Genomic DNA, 26,758 nt, shown 5'->3' with positions numbered 1-26,758 from the left:
TAGTTATCTTTTTGGAGTTAAAATGACTAGGTTTTGTGGTACCATGCTTGAGAAACAATATTTTATTTACAAGCTTATTTCTTCTTCAAATGAGGGGAGGCTTTTTTCACAGCACAGACAAGTGTATTAGCCTATAAGTCTAGAATTTTATTCTGTTTTCTGGGAAACTTGGAAAATTTTATCTCTCAGCACTTTTATTAAATGTTTTAACTTGATAGAGAATTTCTTAACAGTTAGCTTTATTTTACGTTTTGAAAACATTTTGGGCTTACGGAAGAGTTGCAAAAATAATACAGAGAATTCTGATATACGTGTCTTTCACATAGCTTCCTATTGTGTTAATACCATACGTAACCATAGAACACTTCTCAAACAAAGAAATTAACCTTGGTAGAATAATATTAACTAAAGTACAGACTTGATTAGGATTTCACTGTTTTTTTCCCCTAATATCCTTCTTCTGTTCCAGTATCCAGTTTAGGATTGCACAATGCATTTAATAGCCGTGTTTCTGTAGTCTCCTCCAGTCTGTGACAGTTCCTTAGTCTTTCATAACCTTGGCACTTTTTTTTAAATGATTTTTATTTATTTTTGAGAGAGAATGAGTATGAGTGGGGTGGGGGGGGGAGAGGCAGCGAGAGAGGGAGACACAGAATCTGAGGTGGGCTCTAGGTGCTGAGCTGTCATCACAGAGCCTGATGCAGGGCTCTGACTCGTGAACCTTGAGATCATGACCTGAGCTGAAGTCAGATACTTAACTGACTGAGCCACCCAGGCGCCCCATAACCTTTGGCACCTTTAAAGAGTACTGAATAGTCATTTTATGTAATGTTCCTCAATTTGAGTTTGTCTATTTTCTCAAGATTATATCAAGGCTTTGCATTTTTGGGGAAGGATACCACAGAAGTGAATGTGCCCTCCTCAGTGCATCATATTAGGGTGTCTGTGATGTTGATATATTTTACTGGTGATGTTGAACTTGATCATTTGGCTAAGGTGGTATCTGTCAGGATTCTCTAATGGAAACAATATTTTTCCCTTCGTAATTATTAAATATTTGGAGGGAGATGGTTTGAGACTATGCACGTATCTGGTTTCTATCATCAAGCATATATTTTTATTGAAATAAATTTTACATAACATAAAATTAACTATTTAAAAGTATACAGTTCAGTGGTTTTTAGTATATATACAGTACTGTACAATCATTACCACTGTCTAGTTTCAGAATATTTTTTCACTATGAAAAGAAACCCCTGCCAATTAACAGTGACTACCAACTTCCCCACCTCCCTAACCCAGCCCTGGAAACAGCTAATCTACTTTCTTTGTCTATATATTTGCTTATTCTGGACATTTCATGTAAATGGAATCATCTGGTACATGGCTTCTTGTGTCTGGATTCTTTGAGCATAATGTTTTTAGGGTTCAGTCTTTCCTAAAAATTAATTTTTTTTAACACTTACTATTTTTAAGAGAAAGAGACAGAGCAGGAGCGGGTCAGGGTCAGAGAGAGAGACAGAATCTAAAGCAGGCTCCAGGCTCTGAGCTGTCAGCACAGAACCTGATGTGGGGCTCGAATTCATGAACCATGAGACAATGACCTGAGCTGAAGTTGGATGCTTAACTGACTGAACCACCCAGGCACCCCTAAAAATTAATTTTTTAAATATTTGTTTATTTTGAGAGAGAAAAAGAGAGAGAGGGAGGGAGGGGCAGCGAGACAGGGAGATAGAGGATCCAAAGCGGGCTCTGTGATGAGAGCAGAGAGCTTGACACAGGGCTTGAACTCACGAGCTGTGAGATCATGATCTGAGCTGAAGTCTGATGATTAACCAACTGAGCCACCCAGGCACCCCTTGTATGAATTCTTAAAGTATTTTCTATATATAAGGTCATATTTTGGCAATAAAGATGGCTTTATTTTTTCCTTTTCAATCTGGATGTCTTTTATTATTATTTTTTCCCAATTGTCCTGTCCTATTTGTCCTAGAATTTCCAGTACAGTGTTGAATAGAAGTAGCAAGAGCAGACATATTTTCTTAATCCTGAGCTTTAGGGGAAAAGCTTTCAGTCTTTCACCATTAAGTGTGATGTTAGTTGTGAGAAACATCTATTTTCTTTTTTTTTTTTTTTTTCTGTTTTACTCTAAAATTGTAATTGTTTTTATTTATTTATTTTTTTTTATGAAATTTATTGACAAATTGGTTTCCATACAACACCCAGTGCTCATCCCAAAAGGTGCCCTCCTCAATACCCATCACCCACCCTCTCCTCCCTCCCACCCCCCATCAACCCTCAGTTTGTTCTCAGTTTTTAAGTCTCTTATGCTTTGGCTCTCTCCCATTCTAACCTCTTTTTTTTTTTTCCTTCCCCTCCCCCATGGGTTCCTGTGAAGGAGAAACATCTATTTTCAAGAAACTTTTATCTCCAAGTGATTATAGATTCATAGCAATTTGCAGAAATAGTATGGAGAGGTATCATGTACACTTCACCCAGTTTTTCCCAATTTGTACATCTTATATAACTATATCACAATATCAAAACTAGGAAATTCACATTGGTACAAGGTGTGTGTATAGTTCTGTATCATTTTATCACATATTGTTAATACAACTATCACCATAATCAAGATATAGAACTATTCCATCTCCACAAAAATCTCCGTTAGGCTAATTTTTAAAATTATTTATTTATTTTAAGTAGGGTCCAGGCCCAATGTAGGGCCTGAACTCATGACCCTGAGATCAAGAGTTGCTTGTTCTGCCAACTGAGCAAGCCAGCTGCCCCAGGCTATTTTTTTGTTTCCAGGCTTTTTTTTTTTTTAATTTTTTTACATTTATTTATTTTTAAGAGACAGAGATAGAGCACATGTGGGCGAGGGGCAGAGAGAGGACGCACAGAATCCGAAGCAGGCTCCAGGCTCTGAGCTGTCAGCACAGAGCCTGATGCGGGGCTCGAATTCACAAACCGTGAGATCATGACCTGAGCTAAAGTCGGGCACTCAACTGACTGAGCCACCCAGGCACCCCACCAGGCTATTTCTTTGTAGTTATGCCTATAGCTCTCCCTCTCATCCTCCTTTGCCCCTGACAACTGCTAATTTGTTCTTCATATCTACAGTTTTGTCATTTTGAGAACAGTACATGAATAGGTTCATACATTGTTTGAATTTTTGGCATCAAGCATTTTTTTTTAAGTTTATTTATTTTGAGAGTGAGAGAAAGCATGAGCAGAGGAGGGGCAGAAAGAGGGGAGAGAGAATCACAAGCAGGCTCTGCACTGCTAGTGTGGAGCCCAATGTGGGGTTTGAACTCAGGAACTGAGAGACCATGATCTGAACTGAAGTCAGACGCTTAACTAAGTGAGTCAACTAGGTGCCACAAGCTTTTAATCCAAGTTATTTCTTTGATTATTTTTTTAAATAATTTTTTAAAGTTTATTTAATATGAGAAAGAGAGAATATGAGTAGGGGAGGGGCAGAGAGAGAAGGAGAGAGAGAGAATCCAAAGTGGGCCCTGCACTGCCAGCTTGGAGCCCAAAGTGGGGCTTGAACTCACAAACCGTGAGGTTGTGACCTGAACTGAAACAAAGAGTTGGTCACTTGATTGACTGAGCCACTCAGGCACCCCTGATTTTTTTTTAAGTTTATTTTGAAAGAGAGAGGGAGTGCACGTGAGTGGGGGAGGGGCAGAGTGAGAGGAGAGAGTGAGAATCCCAAGCAGGCCCAGTACTGCCAACATGGAGCCCGATGTGGGGCTCTAACTCATGAACCATGAAATCATGACCTGAGCCAAAGTTGGACACTTAACTGACTAAGCCACCTAGGCACCCCACTTCTTTTATTTTTTAAACATGGCATCCCTTGTTTTGTGGATGCAATAACTTTTTTTTTTAATGTTTATTTTGAGAGAGAGCGAGTGAGCAGGGAGGGGCAGAGAGAGAGAAAATCTCAAGCAGACTCTGGCACTGTCATTGCAGAGCCCAGTCTGGGGCCCGAGCCCACGAACTGTGAGATCATGACTTGAGCTTAAACCAAGAGTTGGATGTTTAACCAATTGAGGCACCCCAGTGCCCCAGGATGCAGTAACATCTTAAGTGTCTGAAGATAGTGGAGTTTTTTTTAACTTCTTTTTCCTATAATATGTTTACTTCGAGTGCCCCCTTTCCTGATGTTTTTTGATTGGTCTTCCTCTTACATGTTGTAAGTTTTTGAGAGGTGGGTAATAGGTAAGAATAGTTTGAATTACACATACCACTTAAGAAAACTGATCATTTGTCTTAGTAAATTTTCTTCTGTGGTAAGTAGAATCATTTAAATGCGCTCCTTTGATTTCAGTGTGTAGCATTTTGAAATAGAATCTTAGAAAGCCTTTGATGATGATGATGGTGATGTTTTACTCTGAAAGCAGTTGTAAAGGCAATGACAACATAACCTTTTACCTTTGCTGTCATTGTTATTTTGTGTGTATGAGGAAAATTTTTTATTTTGGTCCAAGTAATAAATGTACATCCACATTTAAGTCCTATAATTCCACACATGTATACATATACATGTATATATATATATATACACACACACACAAAGATAATTCCATATGTACACACACAGATACTCAGAAACAAACCAAAACACCCAGCAGTTTTCTGCCACATACTTCTCTGTGATTGTTGCTGCCCAATAGCCAAATTGCACTTTCAGCCGTTTTAGTTTTTATTCCCTCCATGTTATCCGTTGACTTAACATGGAAGATGAAGACTTGTTTCATTCACACTATGCCTTATGCACATGTGCCTACCCACTCCTTTCTCTTCTCATCTCCTTATTAGGTACAGCCCAAGCTCTATCAGAGTTGTAGGAAGGAATTCTAATGGCTTCATATGTATATATATTTTTTTCATGAAACATTTCCTGGGGCCCTTCATCTTTCTACTTCATTCTGGACAGTTTAACCCTTTTTTAGCCTTTCTTTTTACCATTTTCCTTTGAATTTCTTTTATCTCTCCTCTACTGGAACTTCTGCATTCTGGATTCTGTCTTGGGTCTTTCTTTTTTTAGAGTATTCTTCCATTTTGGTGAAATGCTGCTTATAGTAGCTTCCTGAGAAAAGGTGTATGAGAGGTAGTTTACATGTCTGAAAAAATCTTTATGCTGTACATTTGATTGATGGATTAATTGGATTTAGAATTGTAAGTTGGAAATAATTTTTCCTTAAAATTTTAAACACACTTTTCTATTGTCTTCCAGTTCCCCTCGATATTGGGAAGTTAGTGTCATTCTGATTCTTGTGTGATTTTTTTTCAAACTTTTTAAAATCTCACTTATCTCAAGTGTTAAGAAATTTTGTGATAATGTGTATAGACTTTGATCTTTTTTCATTTGTTGTGCTGCATACTCATTGGGCCCTTTTAATCTGGAAACACATGTCTTTAGTTTTGAGAAACTTTCTTATATCTCTAATAATTTTCTCTTTCATTTTTTCTGCTCGTCTTTTTTTACCTCTATAACTATTAGTTGGATATCAGACCTGCAAGCTTGATTTTTTTATTGTCTTTTCTTCCCATGTGTTTATCTCATTTGTTATTGTTCTTTTTTTCTAAATTTTCTTAATCCTTTCAGTGAATTTAAAATGTTCTGTTACTGAGTGTTTTCTTGTTTTGTTTAATAAAAAGTTAACTTTGAGTAATAGTACAATTAATGCCCAGTAGGAAATAATTTGCTATTAAGTTACACTACTTGACTTCTGATATATCACTTGTTATCTAATCGAGAAGCCATACAGATATCTTGTGATTATCCCAAATTCAAACTCTTACACTCAGTGTCCAATGCAGCAAAGATTATGTGCCATTTGCTACGATAGCATGAAATGAATAGAACAGGTACAATTTGAAGGAAAGTATACATTTGAGAATTCAACACCTTGTTTTGTGAGGTGCTTTTGCTATGGATCATGCAAAGTAACAGAATTTTTTTGGTGTAATTTCATAGGATGAATTTTCAGGATTGTCACCGTATGAAAGGAAGAGACTGAAGAACATATCAGAAAATGCAAACTTTTTTGCTTCTCTTCAGTTGTCTGCGGTTTGTGTGGAATTTCTTTTTTTTTTATTCAAAAATTTTTTAATGTTTTATTTTATTTTTGAAAGAGAGAGACAGAGTGTGAGGAGGGGAGGGGCAGAGAAAGAGGGAGACACAGAATCTCAAGCAGGCTCCAGGCTCCAAGCTGTCAACACAGAGCCTGATGCAAGGCTCAAACTCATGCCTACCTAAGTCCGATGCTTAACCGACTGAGCCACCCAGGCCCTCTTGGAATTTCTAATTAAAAGCAAGATGCCATTCTTGCCAGTAGGTCAATAAAATACTGGTAGTATCAGGTTTCATAGTGTCAGATAAGGGAGGGTAAAATTAGGAGCAAGTTTTGCACTTAATAGGAAGTGGTTACCATATTTTATTGATTTTAAGACTTTTTAAAAAAATTTTAATGTTTTTGAAATTGGCATCTGGAAACTATTACTGGCAGCTCTCTCCCCTGCCCCACTGTTGTTGGTACATAAAATAATGGTGTCTTATGAGTGGTTGTCTTGGATTCAGAGGAACAGGGTATGTTCTGAGTGATTGCTTTACCTAAAGGATAAGGGAGATGTAGGAGGAATGAATTGAGGGATGTGTGGTATGGGAGTGAAAGGACAAGCTTTTTATTTTTATTTTTTTAAATCTTTAGCTTTAAGAATAGGTGGAAATATGCTTTGTATAGTGAGTTTTTTTTTTAAGTTTTATTTATTTATTTATTTATTTATTTATTTATTTATTTATTTATTTTGAGAAAGAGGCGCAAGTAGGCGAGGGGCAGAGAGAGAGGTGAGAGAGAGAATCCCACAGAGCCCAACACGGGGCTTGATCCCATGAATGGTGCCATCATGACCTGAGCTGAAATCAAGAGCCAGGTGCTTGACCAACTGAGCCTCCCAGGTGCCCCAGTATACTGTGAGCTTTAAGGATAAATGGTCAAGATAATATGCTAATGTTTTATAATCATCATGACTAAAGGTATAATTTACATTATGTCTTCACACTGGGGGTAAAACTTTGGTGTATGAGAGAATAGCTCTTTATTATTATTATTTTTTAGTAAAAAAAATTTTTTTAACAATTATTTATTTATTGAGACACAGAGACAGAGTGTGAGTGGGGACGGGCAGAGAGACAGGGAGACACAGAATCTGAAGCAGGCTATAGGCTCTGAGCTGTCAGTGCAGAGCCCAATGTGGAGCTCAAACCCACAAACCATGAGATCATGATCTGAACCAGGAGATCATGATCTGAGCCAAAATGGATGCTTAACCCACTGAGCCACCCAGGTGCCCTGAGAGTAGCTCTTTAGAAGGGTCTTTAGGAGGGCCTATGACATTTTCCTCCAAAAGATAGCAAGCTGTTAGCTTTATTAAATTATTATTTGAATTCTCTGACTGCACATTCCCAAACATTTGGTATGTGTTTGTAAATTGAGGGAAGGGAAGGTGACTTAAAATAAGGGACTAAATTGTTTAGTCATTAAAAGTTGAAAATTAATCAGAAACTTAGACACAGTATCTCTGATTTTGACTTTAGTTAACAGAAATTATGTTTTAATTTATAGAAGCATAACATCACTTTTCTGGAAAATATCAAAGTAGGATTGCCTATAGTAGAAGTTAAACTTTTTAATTTACAGTAGTATATTTGGTGAAATGTTTAATGTTTAATCATGTAAATTCATTAGCAACTTGGTCTAAGGTATCAGAATGTCAGTACTTTAGACAGTATTATTTACTTGCCTTTATTATTAATAGTATATTTGTCTCCTGTCTTACCAAGAGCAGGTATCCTATCTTAAGAAACTTTATTTCCTGTATAGATTTTACTTTAGTGTCAATAAAGCAGCATACTTAATAATTTATAAGGTAGTATCTTTATATGTGTGTTTTGTGTATTTTGCAGTCAGCTGCAAGGCTCCGTGAAATGATAAAAAAGAGACAGCCTCCTGAATCCAAAAGGTAAAAGATTTGGTTTATAATGCCTACACCCTGATGTATTGTTGAGTTATTTATAATTTGAAAAAACAGTTACCATAGTAAAATAAGTAATAGATCAGAAACTATAATCTTAAAACTGTTGTTCCACATCTTCACAAGCATTTGGTAGTGTCAGTGTTCTGGATTTTGGCTATTCTAATAGGTGTGTATTGGTATCTTGTTGTTTTAATTTGTTTTTCCCTGATGACATGTTGTAGAGCATCTTTTCATATGCTTCTTGCTATCTATATATTACTTTGGTGAGCTGTATTTTATGATCTTTGGCACCCCCCCCCTTTTTTTTTTTTTTAACATTTATTCATTTTTGAGAGTGAGAGAGACAGAGCATGAGCGGGGGAGGGGCAGAGAGAGAGGGAGACACAGAATCCGAAGCAGGCTCCAGGCTCTGAGCTGTCAGCACAGGGCCCCCCTGTGGGGCTTGAACTCACAGACTGTGAGATCATGACCTGAGCCGAAGTCAGACGCCCAACTGACTGAGCCACCCAGGTGCCCCTCTTTGGCCCATTTTTAATAGAGTTGTTTGTTTTTATTGATGAATTTGAGAGTTCTTTGCATATTTTGGATAACAGTCCTTTATCAGAAGTGTCTTTTGCAGATATTTTCTCTGGCTTGTCTTCTCATTCTCTTGATGATGTCTTTTGCAGAGTGGAAGTTTTTAATTTTAATGAAGTTTACTTTATAATTTTTTCTTTCATGGATTGTGTCTTTGGTGTTATATCTAAAAAACCATTCCCATTCCCAGGGTCACCTAGGTTTTCTCCTGTTGTCTTTTACAAGTTTTATAGTTCTGTGTTTTACATTAGATTTGTAATCCATTTTGAGTTAATTGTGTGAAGGGTGTAAAGGTTGTGTCTAGATTCATTGTTTTACATTTGGTTGTCCATTCGTTCTAGCACCATTTGTTGAAAAGACTATTTTTGCTCCATTATCTTGCCTTTGCTCCTTTGTGTAAGATCAGTTGACTCCCTATTCTGTTCCATTTTTTCGTATATTCTTCGTCAGTACCATACTGCCTTTAAAAATTTTTTTTAATGTTTATTTTTATTTTTGAGACAGAGAGAGACAGAGCATGAGTGGGGGAGGGGCATAGAGAGAGGGAAACACAGAATCAGAAGCAGGCTCCAAGCTCTGAGCTGTCAGCACAGAGCCCAACGTGGGGCATGAACCCACCAATCGTGAGATCATGACCTTGAGCTGAAGTCGGATGCTTAACCGACTGACCTACCCAGGCGCCCCGGCATTCCGGGATTAAAAAAATTTTTTTAAATTTATTTTGCAGGGGGGGTGAGGGTAGGGGCAGAGAGAGGAGAGAGAAAGAATCCAAGCAGGCTTCGTGCTGTCAGCACAGAGCCTGACTAGGGCTCTAACCCTCGAACCGTGAGATCACAACCTGAACCGAAATCAAGAGTCAGACACTTAACTGGGTGAACCGCTCAGGCACCCCTAACTTGCTGGGATTTTGATTGAGATTGCAATGAATTTATAGATTAAGTTGGAAAGAACTGGCATTTTGACAATATTGAGTCTTTCATGGGATATCTCTCCATTTATTTAGTTCTTTGAGAGGTGTCTGGCTGGCTCAGTTGATAGAGCATATGACTGTTGATCTCAGGGTTGTGAGTTTGAGCCCTATATTGGGTGTGGAGCCTACTTAACATACAAAAATTATTTAGTTCTTTGATTTTGTTCATGAGAGTTTTGTAGTATACTTCATATAGGTCTTGGAAATATTTTTGTTTGATTTATTTTATTAGATTTAAACCTAAGTATTTCATTGTATGGGTACTTATGTAAATGATAGTCTATTTTTAACTTCAAATTTCATTTGTTTATTGCTGGTATATAGGAAAGAAATTAACTTTTACATATTAACCTTGTGTCCTACCACCTTGCTATAATCACTTATGAAGTTCCAGGAGTTTTTTTGTTCATTTTTTAGAATTTTCCACATAGACTATCATGTAGCAAATAGTATTTTTTTTTTTTTTTACTTAATAGATTATTAGTTTATTATAAAAGGATATAACTTAGGACAGGTAAAGGAAATGCTGCATAGGGCAAGGCATGGGGAAATGGCAGGAAGCTTCCATGTCCTCTCAGAGTGTGGTACTCTCCCAGCACATCCATGTGTTCACCAACCTGGAAACTCCTTTTTTCTATAGAATTTTACCTTCAAAGTTTATTTATTCTGAGAGAGAGAGAGAGGGAGTGTGCATGCATTCATGAGCAGGGGAGGGGCAGAGAGAGAGAGAGAGGAAGAGAGGATCCCAAGCAGGCTCCACACCATTAGCACACAGCCTGACACAGGGCTCAAACCCATGAATGGTGAGATGGTGACCTGAGCCGAAATGGCTTAACTGACTGAGCCATCCAGGTGCCCCCAACTTTGAAACTCTTGAACAAATAGGGTTTTATTTTTCTCTTCCAAATCTGCATTCCATTTATTTCCTTTTCTTGTCTTACTGCATTAGCTAGAACTTCCAGCATAGTTTTGAAAAGGAAGGATAAAATAGTGTTGAAAAGGAATGGTAAAAGAGGACATCTGTGCCAGTACCTGACCTTGGTGGGAAAGCTTGTCATTTCTCACTATTTAAGTATGACATTAGCTGTAGGTTTTTTGTAGATACTCTATCAAGAAAGTTCCCTTCTACTGAGAGCTTTTTTTATCATTAATTAAAAAATGTGTTGTATTTAGTGTTATATTTAGTCAGATGCATATTCTGCATTTGTTGATAGGATCATGTGATTTTGCTTTTTTAAAAAGCCTGTTGATGTGATGGATTGCATTGAATGATTTTAATTAGATTATGTTAATTGATTTTTGAGTGTTGAATTAGTCTTGCATACTTGGGATATATCCCATTTGGTTGTGGTGCAGAATACTTTTTATACATTGTTGGTTTCAATTTACTAATTTTTTTGTGGGTTTTGCATCTGCTCATGAGGGATATTGGTCTGTATTTTTTGTTTTATAATATTGTCTTGGTTTTGGTATTAGGATAATGCTGGCCTCACAGAATGAAATAGGTAGAATTCTCTCTGCTTCTGTCCTCTATTTTTTTTAAGTTTTATTTATTTATTTTGAGCAAGAGAGTGCACACAAGGGAGGAGGGGCAGAGAGAAGGAGAGACAGAATACCAAGCAGGCTCCACTCCATCAGCACAGAGCCCAGTGTGGGTCTCGAACTCATGAACTGTGAGATCATGACCTGAACCTAGATTGTGAGTCAGACACTTAACTGACTGTGCCACCCAGGTGTCCCTCTCCATCTATCCTCTAAAAGAAATTGTAGAGAATTGGTACAATTTCTTTCTTAAATGTTTGGTAGAATACATTAGTGAACCCATGTCCGCATTGTGCTTTCTGCTTTGGAAGGTTATTATTGATTTAAATTCTTTAATAATTTCGATTATCTATTTCTAATTCAGATTGTGAGTTTAGCAATTGTGTCTTTCAAGGAATTGTCCATTTCATCTAGGTTATCAAATATGTGGGCATAGAATTTTTCACATTATTTCTTCATTATCTTTTTAATGTCCATAGGATCTGTAGTGAGATACATCTTTCATTTCTGGTATTGGTAACTTTTTTTCTTAGTTAACTTTGCTAGAGGCTTATTGATTTTATTGGTCTTTTGAAAGAACTGGCTTTGGTTTTGTTGATACTTCCCCCCCCCCCCCCCGATGATTTCCTGTTTTTAATTTTATTGATATGCTCAACTTTTATTATTTTCTTTTGCTTACTTTAGATTAATTTACTCTTTTTCTAGTTTCTTGAGTTGGAAACTTAGAGTATTGAATTTTTGGCCTTCTTTCCTAATATGTACATTCAGTGTTATAAATTTCCCTCTAAGCACTGCTTTCCCTGCATCCCACAAATTTTGTTAGATGGTGTTTTCATTTTCATTTAGTAAAAAGTGTTTTTTATGCTCTCTTGAGATTTCTTTTTTGACCTATGTGTTTAGAAGTGTGTTTACTCTATGTATTTTGGGATTTTCCAAGTATCCTTCTCTTACTGATTTCTAGTTTAATTACATTATATTCTGAGAGCAAATGTATGATTTTTTTCTTCTTTTTTAAAAAATGATTTCTATTAAATTTGTTAAGCTGTGTCTTATGGTCTAGAATGTAGTCTACCTTGGTGAATGTTCCATCTGAGCTTGAGAAAAATGTGTATTCTGTTTTTTTTTTTTTTTTTTTTTTTTTAAATTTTTTTTTTTTCAACGTTTATTTATTTTTGGGACAGAGAGAGACAGAGCATGAACGGGGGAGGGGCAGAGAGAGAGGGAGACACAGAATCGGAAACAGGCTCCAGGCTCTGAGCCATCAGCCCAGAGCCCGACGCGGGGCTCGAACTCACGGACCGCGAGATCGTGACCTGGCTGAAGTCGGACGCCTAACCGACTGCGCCACCCAGGCGCCCCTGTGTATTCTGTTTTTGAATGAACTAGTCTATAGATGTTGATTATGTCTAGGTGATGGATGGTGTGTTGAGTTCAACTATGCCCTTGCTGATTGGCTGCCTGCTAGATCTCTCCATTTCTGATAGGGGAGTGTTGAAGTTGCCAACAGCTAACATAGTAGAATTATCTATTTGGTTTTTTTTTTTTTTTTAAGTTTATTTATTTTGAAAAAGAGAGAGAGAGAGAGTGTGTGCATGCACACATGCAAGTGAAGGAGGGGCAGAGAGAGAGGGTGAGAGAGAATCCCAAGCAGACTCCATGCTGTGAGCATGGAGGCTGAGCAGAGCTTGATCTCACAAATTGTGAGATCATGATCTGAGCCAAAACCAAGAGTCAGAAGATTAACTGACTGAGCCACCCAGGTGCCCCAAGTTACCTATTTCTTTTTGCAGTTCTGTTACATAGTTTGATACTCTGTTATTAGGTACATTATGTTTGTTAGCTTGGAGATTTGACCCTTTTATCATTATGTAATGCCCTTCTTTATCCCTTTATAACTTTCTTTGCTTTATCCCTTTATAACTTTCTTTGCTTTGAAGTCTTCTCTGTCTGGGGGTACCCGGGTGGCTCAGATGGGTAAGCATCTGACTTGGGCTTAGGTCATGATCTTGTGGTTCATGTGTTCGAGCCCTCCATCAGGCTCTGCGCTAACAGCTCAGAGCCTCCTTCAGATCCTCTTTCTCCCTCTCCCTCTGACCTCTGTGCACACTCTCTCTCTCAAAAATAAACATAAAACAAAAAAAATTGGAGTCTGCTCTCTCTGAAATTAATGTAGCCACTCCTGCTTTTGATTTGTGTTAGCATGGTATATTTTTCTCCATTCATTAACTTTTATTTTATTTTATTTCTTAAATTTAAATCTAAGTTAGTTAACATATAGTGTAATAATTTCAGGAATATAATTTAGTAATTCATCACTTACATATATATAACACCCAGTGTTCACATCAAGTGCCCTCCTTAATGCCCATTGCCCTTTTAGCCTATCCCCCCACCAACACCCCACCAGTAACCCTCAGTTTGTTCTCTGTGTTTAAGAGTCCATTATGGTTTGTCTCCATATCTGTTTTTATCTTATTTTTGCTTCCCTTCCCCTATGTTCATCTGTTGTGTTTCTCAGATTCCACTTATGAGTGAAATCATATGATACCTATCTTTGACTGATTTATTTCGCTTAGCATAATATACTCTAGTTCCATCAGTTCTCCAACATTGTTGCAGACGGTAAGATTTCATTCTTTTTGATCGCTGAGTAATATCCCATCATATCTATGTATGTATTTTGTGTGTGTAAACATTGGAGTGCATGTGCCCTTTCGAATCAGCGTTTTTGTATTCTTTGGACAAATACCTAGTAGTGCAATTGCTGGGTCATAGGGTAGTTCTATTTTTAATTTTTTGAGGAACCTCCATATTTTTTACCAGAGTGGCTGTGCCAGTTTGCATTCCCACCAGCAGTGCATAAGGGTTCCCTTTTCTCCCCATCCTTGTCAACATCTGTTGTTCCTGAGTTGTTAATTTCAGCCATTCTGACAGGTGTGAGGTGGTATCTCATTGTGGTGTTGATTTGTATTTCCCTGATGATGAGTGATGTTGAGCATCTTTTCATGTATCTGTTAGCCCTCTGGATGTCTTCTTTGGAAACATGTCTGTTCATGTCTTTTGCCCATTTCTTCACTGGATTATTTGTTTTTTGGGTGTTGAGTTTGATAGGTTCTTTATAGATTTTGGATACTAACCCTTTATCTGATATATCATTCTCCCATTCTGTCAGTTGCCTTTTAGTTTTGCTGACTTTTTCCTTTGCTATGCAGAAGCTTTTTATCTTTTTTTTTTTTTTTAATTTTTTTTTTCAACGTTTATTTATTTTGGGGACAGAGAGAGACAGAGCACGAACGGGCGAGGGGCAGAGAGAGAGGGAGACATAGAATCGGAAACAGGCTCCAGGCTCTGAGCCATCAGCCCAGAGCCCGACGCGGGGCTCGAACTCACAGACCGCGAGATCGTGACCTGGCTGAAGTCGGACGCTTAACCGACTGCGCCACCCAGGCGCCCCTGGAAGCTTTTTATCTTGATGAGGTCCCAATAGTTAATTTTTGCTTTTGTTTCCCTTGCCTCTGGAGACATGTCAAGTAAGAAGTTGTTGCAGCCTAGGCCAAAGAGGTTGTTGTTTGTTTTCTCCTCCAGGATTTTGATGGCTTCCTGTCTTACGTTTAGGTCTTTTATCCATTTTGAGTTTATTTTTGTGTATGGTGTAAGAAAGTGGTCCAGGTTCATTCTTCTGCCTGTCGCTGTCCAGTTTCCCCAACACGATTGGCTGAAGAGACTGTCTTTTTCCATTGGATATTCTTTCCTGATTTGTCAAAGATTAGTTGGCCATACGTTTGTCCATTTCTGGGTTTTTTATTCCTTTTTTTTTTTTTCCTGATGTTTTATTCATTTTCTATGAGAGAGATAGAGAGACAGACAGAGTGCAATTAGGGGAGGGGCAGAGAGACAGGGAGACACAGAATCCGAAGCAGGCTTCAGGCTCTGAGCTGTCAGCACAGAACCTGGTGCGGGACTCGAACTCACAAACCGTGAGATCATGACCTGAGCCGAAGTTGGACACCCAACGAACTGAGCCACCCCTGCACCCCTGAGTTTTCTGTTCTGTTCCATTGATCTATGTCTGTTTTTGTGCCCGTACCATACTGTCTTGATGATTACAGCTTTGTAATACAGCTTGAAGTCTGGAATTGTGATGCCTCCAGCTTTGGTTTTCTTTTTCTTTTTTTATTAAAAAAATTTTAAATGTTTTATTATTTATTTTTGAGAGAGAGAGGCAGAGGTATGAGTGGGGGAGCGTCAGAGAGAGGGAAACACAGAATCCGAAGCAGCTCCAGGCCTAGCTGTCAGCACAGACCCTGACGTGGGCCTTGAACTCACAAACCGCAAGATCATGACCTGAGCCAAAGCCGGACTCTCAACAGACTGAGCCACCCAGGTGCTCCTGGGGTTCTTTTCTGGTTCTATACAAATTTTAGAATTGTTTGTTCTAACTGTGAAGAATGCTGGTGTTATTTTGATAGGGATTGCTCCATTCCTTTACTTTTAATATTTATGTGTCTTTATATTTTTAAAAAAAAATTTTTTTTTTTCAACGTTTATTTATTTTTGGGACAGAAAGAGACAGAGCATGAACGGGGGAGGGGCAGAGAGAGAGGGAGACACAGAATCAGAAACAGGCTCCAGGCTCCGAGCCATCCGCCCAGAGCCCGATGCGGGGCTCGAACTCCCAGACCGCGAGATCGTGACCTGGCTGAAGTCGGACGCTTAACCGACTGCGCCACCCAGGCGCCCCTATGTGTCTTTATATTTAAAGTGGGTTTCTTATAGACAACATAAGTTTGAGTATTGTGTTTGATCCACTCTGACAGTCTCTTTTAATTGGTGCATTTAGACCTTGATGTTCAAAGTGAGTATTGATATATTTGGATTAATATCTATCATATTTGTTAATGTTTACTACTTATTGCCCTTGTTTTTTTCCCCCTATTTTTGTCTCCACTATTTTTCTGCCTTTTATGGTTTTAATTGAATGTTTTGCATGATGCCATCTTCTCTTGTTTCTTAGTGTATCAGTTACAATTTTTTTTACTGTTTTTTTTTTGTTAGTGATTGCCCTGGAGTTTACAGTATAATCTACAACTAATTCACTTCCATTAGAAATTTTTATTTTACTTTATATATAGAGAGAGTGGGGCAAAAGTGGGGGGGGGGGAAGAGAGAGAAAGAAAATCCCAAGCAGGCTCCACATTTATCACAGAGCCTAACACAGGGGTGCTTGATCGCACAACCCTGGGATCATGACCTGAGCTGAAATCAAGAGTCAGACACTCAACTGACTAAGCCACCCCGAAACCCCCCAAGTCCATTAAAAAAAAATTTTTTTTTAGTTTATTTATTCTGAGAGAGGGAGAGGGAGGGACAGAGTGAGGGAGAGGAGAATGAAAAGCAGGATCCACACTGACAGTGCATAGCCCGACTTGGGGCTTGAACTCGTGAACCGTGAGATCATGACCTGAGCCAAAATCAAGAGTTGGACCCTTAACTGAGTGAGCCACCCAGTTGCCCCAGCCACCCGTTTTCAATTAACAGTATATCACTTCTTGGGGCGCCTGGGTGGCTCAGTCGGTTGGGCGTCCGACTTTGGCTCAGGTCACGATCTCACTGTCCGTGGGTTCGAGCCCCACATCCAGCTCTGTGCTGACTGCTCAGAGCCTGGAGCCTGTTTCGGATTCTGTGTCTCCCTCTCTCTCTGACCCTCCCCTGTTCATGCTCTGTCTCTCTCTGTCTCAAAAATAAATAAATGTTAAAAAAAAATTAAAAAAAAACCCAGTATATCACTTCAGGGTGTGAGTGAGGTATAGTATGAGCACCTTATAATAACAAAATAATCCTAATTCTTCCCTCTTGTCCCTTGTATCATTGCTGTCATTCATTTCACATGTATAAGCATACATAAGTATATATACATGTTGGTATACCAACACACAAGATATATACATAAGGGTACATAACTAAATACATTGTTGCTGTTGTTATTTTGAGCTAGCTGTTACTAATTAAGAATGAGAAAAATAAAATTTTTTTTTTACCTTATTCATTCTTTGATGCTCCTTTTGGTGGATCTGATTTTTGGATCTGTTTTTCTTCTCTCTAAAGAAATTTTTTTTTAATGTTTATGTTTTATATTTGAGAGAGAGAGACAGAGTGCAAATGAGGGAGGGGCAGAGAGGGAAGGAGACGGAACCTGAACAGGTTCTAGGGTCCTAGCTGTCAGCACAGAGCCTCACGTGGGGTTTCAACTCATGACCAGTGAGATCATGACCTGAGCCGAAGTCAGATGCTTAACTGACTGAGCCACCCAGGTGCCTATAAAGAACTTTTTTTAACCTTTTTTGTAAGGCATGTGTACTGGCAACAAATTCTCTTAATTTTTTTTTAAAGTTTATTTATTTATTTATTTATTTTGAGAAAGAGAGAGAGGGAGGAGGGGTGGGGGGAGGGAGGGAGAGGGAGAGACAATCCCAAAGTAGGCTCTGTGCTGTCAGTGCAGAGCCCAATGCAGGGCTCAATCTCACAAACCATGAGATCATGACCTGAGCTGAAATCAAGAGTCAGACACTTAACCGAGTGAGCCACCCAGGTGCCCCAGTTTTTTAAAAGTAAGCTCTATACCCAATGTGGGGCTTGAGCTCAATGTATTTATACCCTCAATGTGAAGCTTGAACTCATGACTCCAAGATCAAGAGTTGTATGCTCTACCCACTGAGATAGCCAGGTGCTCCTCTCAACACTTAAGATATTTTACTCTACTCTCTTGATTGCATAGTTTACTGGAGTATGGGTGTAGTTCTTATCTTTGGCTATAGGTAAGATGTTTTTTTCCTTCTGGCTTCTTTCAGGATTTTTTCTTTCTCTTTGATTTTCCATAGTTTGGAAATGAATTCCTTAGGTGTAGTTTTTGGGGGGCATTTATCTTGCTTGATGTACTCTGAGCTTCCTGGATCTGTTACTTGATGTCTGACATTAATTTGGGGAATTCTCGGTTACTATTTTTTCAAATATCATCTGTTTTTCTCTATTTCTTATCCTTCTGGTATTCCCATTATGTGTATGTTGCACCTTTTGTAATTATCCCATAGTCCTTGGATATTCTGTTCAGTTTTTTTTTTTTTCATTATTTTTTCTCCCTGCTTTTTAGTTTTGGAGGTTCCTGTTGAAATACCTCACGCTCAGAGATTCTTTCCTCAGCCATGTCTTGTCTACTAATGAGCTCATCAAAGGCACACTTCATTTCTTTTAGCGTTTTTGATGTCTAGCATTTCTTTTGGTTCTTTCTTAGGATTTCCATCTCTCTTCTTACATTGCCTATCTTGCATGGTATTTTTTTTTTTTTAAATGTGTTAGAGCCCTTAGTGTATCAATCATAGTTGTTTTAAATTCCTGTTCAGATAATTCCAACATTCCTGCCATATATGGTTCTGAAGCTTGCTCTATCTCTTTAAATTATGTTGTTTTTCATTGTGCCTTGTGATTTTTTCTTGATAGCTGGACATGATATGATGTATGAGGAAAAAGGAAGTTTGTAAATTGGTCATTAGTAATGTGTGAGAGGGGAGAGAAAGCATTCTATAGTCCTGTGATTAGGTCTCAGTCATTTAGCACACCTGTATCTCTTAACAGTGAACTTCACAAGTGTTTTAGTTTGTTTCCTCCCCCCACCCCACTTTGGTTGGGAGAGGATGCTAAAAGTGGGCAGGAGTTGGGTATTTCCTTTCTCTCAGGGTAGACTCTGATAATACTCTAGCAGGTTAGGCTCTGGTTAACTTGTTCTCCTAAGGGCAGGAGTATTTCAGAGTAGTTCTTTTTCCCTTCCCCCTCTGGGAAGCATGAAGAGATTTTTCTCATATTTACTGAAGACCTAGTCAAGCTCCTGGATGTAAATCTCTCAAAATAGTGGGGGTGGTCTCCCTTGAAGGTATTTTTTAAGACTGAATTTTTAAAGAATTGCTTCACAGTAAAATTGAGAGAAAGGTACAAAGATTGCCCATATATTCTTCTGCTCCCACACATGCATAAACTCTCCCATTATCAACATCATTCAGCAGAGTGGTACATTTGTTACCAAGGATGAATCTACACTGATACATTATAATTACCTAAAGTCCATTGTTTGTCTTACAATTCACTCATGGTTTTGTACATTGTATAGGTTTGTACAAATGTATAACGACATATCCATCTTTATAATACACATACACACACACACATACATCTTTTATTTTTTTAATTAAAAAAAATTTTTTTAAACGTTTTTTATTTATTTTTGGGACAGAGAGAGACAGAGCATGAACGGGGGAGGGGCAGAGAGAGAGGGAGACACAGAATCGGAAACAGGCTCCAGGCTCTGAGCCATCAGCCCAGAGCCTGATGCGGGGCTCGAACTCACGGACCGCGAGATCGTGACCTAGCTGAAGCCGGACGCTTAACCGACTGCGCCACCCAGGCGCCCCACATACATATCTTTTAAAGTTTATCCATTCATTCTGAGAGAAGGAGAGAGTCATGCAAGTGGGGAAGGGACAGAGAGAGAGAATCCCAAGCAAGATCATGATATGCAAGATATGCAAGTTCAAACTCACGAACTGCAAGATCATGACCTGAGCCAAAGTCAGATGCTTAACTGACTGAGTCACACAGGTGCCCCAATATATAGAGTATTTTTACTACCTGTGTTCTCTTTCTTCATTACCTTACCACCCTCAAATGTGGCAGTTACAAATCTTTTTGTCTCTGTAGTTTTGCCTTTAACAGAATGTGGTGTGTTTGGGATCATACAGTATGTAGCCTTTCAAATTGACTTCTTTCTCTTAGTATTATGCAATTAGTTTTCCTCCATGTCTTTGCATGGCTTGATAGTTCATTTCTTTTTTTGTGCTGAATAATATTCCATTGTCTGGATGTGTTGTAGTTTATTTGTTCAATTAGTGGAGAACATCTTGGCTGCTTCCCAGTTTTGACTGTTCTGAATAAAGCTTCTATAAAGACTCATGTGCAGGTTTTTGTCCACACTGAACCCCCATCAATTGGGTAATTACAGTTCAGGTTTTCCTACCTTTGTACTGGTTCCCATTGTGGTTTCTGTTCTTGACTTTCTATTCCAGTAAGCCATGACTCCTTGTATTTCTCTCTCTCTCCAGTATTGAGGTCAGCAGTTTGTACTGTGTCCTTGCCTTGTAAGGAACCTAGAAGAGTTGTTGATTTTTTAATCTGTTCAGATTTTTACTTGAAAAGACAGAATGATGACTTTCAAGCTCCTTATATGTGGAACTTGAAACTGGAAGTTCTGAACTACTTTTTTAAAATGAAAAAATAGTGCATAAAAAAGCAGTGTATTTATATGATTTTAAAAAGTAAACTGTTTGGATGGAAATGCAATGAAACATTTAAATCTCTTTTCCATTTTAGACCTTAGTTCTTCTGGCCTTCTCCCTAGAAGAAACCACTATTAATAGTTTCATGTATATTCTTCCATAGATAATCTTAGCATGTAAAAATGTATGTGTGTACATAACCTTTTTCTTTTTTTTTTTTAATTTTTTTTTTCAACGTTTATTTATTTTTGGGACAGAGAGAGACAGAGCATGAACGGGGGAGGGGCAGAGAGAGAGGGAGACACAGAATCGGAAACAGGCTCCAGGCTCTGAGCCATCAGCCCAGAGCCTGATGCGGGGCTCGAACTCACGGACCGCGAGATCGTGACCTGGCTGAAGTCGGACGCTTAACCGACTGCGCCACCCAGGCGCCCCAACCTTTTTCTAAAAAAACAAATATGTTGAAGCATATTCAACATGTAGTGGACCTTGTTTTTGTTTCTTACATCTTAAGAGTTCATGTCATATCATCATGCAAAGAACTATTTCAGTTTTCTTATGGTTGCATATTATTCTGTTAGAGATGTATGTTATAATTTATTTTAACACCTCTCACCTCCTCATGATGAACATCTATGATTTTATTTAAAAGCATGAAAAGTCATAAGTGCCCAGTTAAAGTCATTGTAGTCATGGCATACATCCTTGTAATGTGTGAGTGTATCTGTGACATACATTCCTAAAAGTTACCTCCTTAATATTAGTGAGTACATGTAACTGTTTTATAACTTGAGTTTTTTCCCCATTCCCTTAGAAAAATGCCTAAGAAGAGAGAAAATGGGACTGGATGTAGAAGGTCAATGAGATTACTAAAAGTAGATCCTTCAGGAGTGTCATTACCAGCAACCCCAACCCAGCCGACATTAATAGCAGATGAAAATGTAAGAAAGTGCAAAAACAATATGTTACTCAATAAAATAGTGAAAAATTTGAAGTGTTTGAAACTAGATTAAAAAGTCATTAACTTAGGTTCAATTTTTACTTAATTTAAAAAATGTTTATTTATTTTGAGAGGGAGAGAGAGAGTGTGAGTGAGAGGGAGGCAGAGAGAGAGAATCCCAAGCCTACTTTCTTTTTTTTTTTTCAACTTTTTTTTTTTTTTTTTGGGGGGGGGGACAGAGAGAGACAGAGCATGAACGGGGGAGGGGCAGAGAGAGAGGGAGACACAGAATCGGAAACAACCCAAGCCTACTTTCACTGTCAGAGCTGTCTGTGCAGAGCCTGATGTGGGGCTGGATCTCATGAACCGTGAGATCATGACCTGAGCCTAAATCAAGAGTCAGATACTTAACCAACCAGGTGCCCCCGTACTTCATTAATTTACTACTGCTGTTTATAGTTTAATGATTAAGATTTCAAAGTCATACAAACTAGTTTGGATTCTATATTTCTGCAAGCTTACCTGCAGTGGAATTGTGGATAAATTACTTAACCTTTCTGAGCCCATTTCCCCATATTTAAAGTGGTAATAGTATAGAAACTTCAAAGGGGTGTTGAGGGGGTTAAGTGAAATAGTATCTGTAAAGTTTCTTCTGTTGTGTTAAGGGCTTAGTAAGTAATCAATAAATGGTAGTATTAATGTTATTAATAATAAATAATATGTTATAATAGTGATAGCCCTTTGCTGTGGTATAACTTTGTACTTTTAGTGAGTAGAGTTTTATTTACGAAGTTTATTGTCTAAATCAGATTATAATTATGTTTTTTATTCAAGAACACCTATGGTTTTTAATACTTTATATCTAAGTGCTTAATTCTAAATTGGAAGATAGCACTAATTAGACTGGTGCTTTGGGAGCTAATTGCAAATTAAGATACTTGGGAAGAGTAGCTTTCCAATTTTCCTGAAGTTTCACTCATGATAAATGTATTTACATTGAACTCATTCCACACAGCTTAAAGCAGAACTTTTGTGAAATGATACTTAAACTTACTGCATGTGATGTGTATTTTGTCTTTTTGACTCTATTCTTTTGTCGTTCGTGAAAACATTGTTTGTTTTAACGTATTGAAATGATTTCACCATCCATGGGTTACAACCTAGGATTTAAAAAAACACTGGCAGGGGTGCTTGGGTGGCTCAGTTGGTTAAGCATCCGACTTCGGCTCAGGTCATGATCTCACGGTCCGTGGGTTCGAGCCCCGTGTCGGGCTCTGTGCTGGCAGCTCAGAGCCTGGAGCCTGTTTCAGATTCTGTGTCTCCCTCTTTCTCTGACCCTCCCCTGTTCATGCTCTCTCTCTGTCTCAAAAATAAATAAATGTTAAAAAAAAAAATTAAAAAAAATAAATAAATAAAAATAAAAAAATAAAAAAACACTGGCAGGGTGCCTGGGTGGCTCTGTTGGTTGAGGGTCCAACTCTTGGTTTCAGTTCAGGTCATGATCTCATGGTTTGTAGGATTGAGCCCTGAATTGGGCTCTGCACTGACAGCGCAGTGCCTGCTTGGGATTCTCTCTCTCTCTCTGGACCTCCCCTCACGGGCACGCTTGAGTGTGCACGTTCTCTCTCTCTTTCAAAAATAAATAAATAAACTTAAAAAACCCCACTGGCATAGAATAATAACTGAGTAACAAATTGAACTGTTCTGAACCAATTCCTGTCAACTCCTCTTTTGGCAGTGTAACTTTGGACAAGGTAACTTCTCTAAGTTTCATTATAATTTCTTTAAAATGTGGTATCTCATTCACTAGATTATTGTGAGTATTAAATGGGATAATATATATTATTAGCTTACAGGATACCTGGCAATCATTCATTGAACATTATTTTTGAATACTGTTGATGTGTCACCTATGTTGTTGGTATCAAAAGTAAAGTAGTGAAAAACATTCCAGGGCAGAGAAAGAGTCAATCAACCTTTTTATTTCTCATTTTATTCTTGATTTTCTTATTTTTTCAAACAGCCTTTATTACCTCCTGGGCCTTTAGAAATGACTCCTGAAAATCGAGATGATGACAACGACCTGTTTAAAGGATTCCTACAGACTTGGGCAGAAGTGAGCAAGGTATCACTTGGGAGGGCTTATAGCTTTGAGAATTATCTGTTAAGGAAATTTCAGTTTACATATTAACTTAGTACTTTGGTCTCTTTCATTGTTGCAGACAAGTATTAAGAACACTGAGAAGGAGTTATCTAGCATTAAAAAGTGAGTTGAAATGCCTTGTCTTTGTTTTATAGTTTCTGAAATCTTTAAGTTATACAGACTATATACCATTACAGGAGGTTTTGAAAATGAGGTGGAAAAAATACCCATAATATTTCCACCTAACAACTGTTGTTTTTGTATGTTTCCTTTCAGGTATTGCCATATGTAATACCATTATGATATAAGCTTCATGAGTGCAGGGATTTTGTTTCAGTAACCAAAATGGTGCCTGGCACTTAATATGTATTCACTCATTGTTTAATAAATGAATGAATACACATACATTTTTAGTTTATTATGTTCTAATGTATATACACATTTATATTCTGCTTTTTCTTTAACATAGTTACATTTATTAAAGTCTTTAAATTTATTGACTAATTGCATATTTTTTAGTAGGTGGCATTTACTTAACCTCTTCTTCCTCTCCTGATATTTAGAATTCTTTTTTTTTCTTTTTATTTAAAATTTATTTAATAAATATAGAGATAGACGGAGAGAGACAATCCCAAGCAGGCTCTGCACTGTCAGTGCAGAGCCTGATGTAGGGCTCAGTCTCATAAATAGTGAGATCATGACCTGAGCCGAAAGCAATAATTGGATGCTTAATCGACTGAGCCACCCAGGTGCCCCTGGAATTATTTTCAATTTAGTTTTGTGTGTTTAGTTGTGTATTTAGTTATATATGTGTTTGTGTTTAAATGTGATAGTGTGTTAGTTCTTTAGGGTAGATTCCAGAAGTGAGATTACTGAGTCAAATATTATGGACATACATTGCTGAATTGTTTTCTGAAATCTTTTTTTTTCTTCTGAAAATTTTATGTGGATTTACTCTGCCACTAGCACTATTAATGAATGTATATGTTTGACTGCAGCCTGCTACCTTTTATAAGTGAAGAATAGTATCCCATTTTTTAATTTGATTTCCTTGGTTACTAGGAGGTTAACTATTTATTTACTGTGTCTTTTTTCTTTTCTTTTTTTTTGAGTTATGTTTTAGTTATTTTCACTATTGATTGGCTGTACTTCTAAAATTTATTTGTTTTCTCAGCTATAAAGCCAATTTAAATGGCATGGTCATTAATGAAGATACTGTTCATAAAGTTACCAAAGGCCCAATACTCTCTGTGGCTCTCCACCCATCAGAAATTAGAACTTTGGTGGCAGCTGGGGCCAAATCTGGGCAAGTTGGACTTTGGGATTTGGTAAGTTATTATTAATTTTTTGAAGACAATAAAGTTTGACTGAAACAAATAGTCTACAGGAGAATAGCCTAGAGCCATGTGTTTGTAGATGTTACTTGAGATTTATAGTTTTGTGCTTTGTGATTCCAGACATTAGAAATCTGGGGAAATTTTAGTTGGCTTTCTAGAACTTTAAAATTTTTAGTTTGAATATCATTAGTAACTGGGACATAAATTAACTGCCAGGAAACTCTGTTACAACTTTAAATGTATATATGAAAAAATCATACAAAGTTCTTAGTTTTATACTTATGTTTAAAATACAGTTTCCAAGTGGGAAAAAGTATCTTTTCAGGGATATGCTTAGGATGATCCCATTCATTTTTTTATGAGTCACAAACAGATACTGAATTCCACTCATTGTACGTATAATTCTGCATGAATTGCTTTTGATAGTTACAAAATTGAGAAAAGCCAAGTTAACGTTCTCTGAATTTATTTTTTAATTGGGAAAGTAGAACAAAGACCTGTTTCTTAACAGATTTTGTGAGAAGAAGAGAGAAATAAAAACCAAGTTCTCTCTTGTTTTGGGAGAAAAGGTTCTTCCTTATTTTGATAAGGTGTGAGTGAGGGTAGGAGGTAAAAGTATCTGGTAAATGAAATAGAAGAGAAGTGGGAAGAGGACTAAGAATAGTATAAGGTTGTACAAGCTAAGAGATGAGTTTTAAGGATTGGAGTTTGACAGGGCTTCTTGTAGAGAAGTTAAAAAGAATGAAAGCAGAGAAAAGGCCATTGGTTTTGAAAATGGGGTACCATTAGTGAGTTGAGAGAGTAGCTTCAAAAAAGAGGTAAGGAACACAGACTTTGAGAGAATAGAAAATAATGGGGTAGTGGAAGAAATGAAAACAGTGGATAAATACCATTGGTAGAAGAACTTTGAAAAGGAAAAATAGAGAATTAGTATAGTCAAGTGAAGATCTTTTCAGGGTAGATCAATCTGTACAGAGTTGAAGATATGTAGAAAAGTCCCTTTGTCATGTCTTTCCTGGTGACTTCAAAATCTGTATTACTATGTCTCTATAGTCCGGTATCCTTTTTTTTTTTTTTTTTTAATGTTTATTTTTGAGAGAGAGAGAGAGAGAGAGCGAGGGAGGGGCAGAGAGAGAGGGAGACACAGAATCTGAAGCAGGCTCCAGACTCTGGTCTATCAGCACAGAGTGGGGCTTGAACCTACAAGCCGTGAGATCATGACCTGAGCTGAAGTCAGACACTTAACCGACTGAGCCACACAGGTGCCCCGTATAGTCTGGTATCCTTAACAGCTTTCTAAATTTCCCACATCTTTGGCTGTGTCACATTAACAGCTTGAGCAAGTCTAAAACCTAGTACTTTTGCTGCCCTGTGCTCATGCCCCAACTCTCTAATTTTTTTAAAAAATTAACTTTATCAAAGTGTAATTTAGATATTACAAAATTCACATATTTCAAAGTACAACTTAATGATTTAAAAAAAAATGTTTTAATAGATATTTTTTAGAGAGTGGGAGACAGGGCACAAGCAGGGGAAGAGCAGAGAGAGAGGGAGATACAGAATCCGAAGCAGGCTCCAGGCTCTGAGCTGTCAGCACAGAGCCTGCTGTAGGGTTTGAACCCACGAACTGTGAGATCATGACCAGAGCCAAAGTCATGCTTAACCAATGGAGCCACCCAGGTGCCCCAACCCAGTGATTTTTAATAGGTTTAGTGAGTTGTGTAACTTCACCCTCCAGCCTTAAAACATTTTTGTCATTCCTAGAAGATTCCTATTGGCTAATTATATTTAATCCCCCAGTTAATTACCCTTATACCCAGGGACATCTTCTTAAATTTGACCTTTTTGGACATATCATATAAATAGAATCATACAATA

The 26,758-nt window shown here is 37.8% G+C and overlaps 1 protein-coding gene across 3 annotated transcripts in view; it reads left to right on the top strand.

The window, feature by feature from the left end:
* WDR76 (WD repeat domain 76) overlaps positions 1-26,758 on the top strand; it is a 65,116-nt gene that overhangs the window by 5,334 nt on the left and 33,024 nt on the right. For all 3 annotated transcript variants that reach the window (XM_043555549.1, XM_043555550.1, XM_043555551.1), the window contains 6 exons: positions 5,993-6,085; positions 7,982-8,037; positions 21,275-21,401; positions 23,424-23,525; positions 23,623-23,666; positions 24,718-24,871. In XM_043555549.1, coding sequence (XP_043411484.1) covers positions 5,993-6,085; positions 7,982-8,037; positions 21,275-21,401; positions 23,424-23,525; positions 23,623-23,666; positions 24,718-24,871 — 576 coding nt within the window. The remainder of the gene's footprint in view (positions 1-5,992; positions 6,086-7,981; positions 8,038-21,274; positions 21,402-23,423; positions 23,526-23,622; positions 23,667-24,717; positions 24,872-26,758) is intronic.

This window comes from Prionailurus bengalensis, chromosome B3, assembly GCF_016509475.1.
Source record: "Prionailurus bengalensis isolate Pbe53 chromosome B3, Fcat_Pben_1.1_paternal_pri, whole genome shotgun sequence".
In the NCBI taxonomy this organism is placed as follows: domain Eukaryota; kingdom Metazoa; phylum Chordata; class Mammalia; order Carnivora; family Felidae; genus Prionailurus; species Prionailurus bengalensis.
Note: the sequence above shows the minus strand (reverse complement) of the source record. Positions and strands in the feature narration are given on the sequence as shown.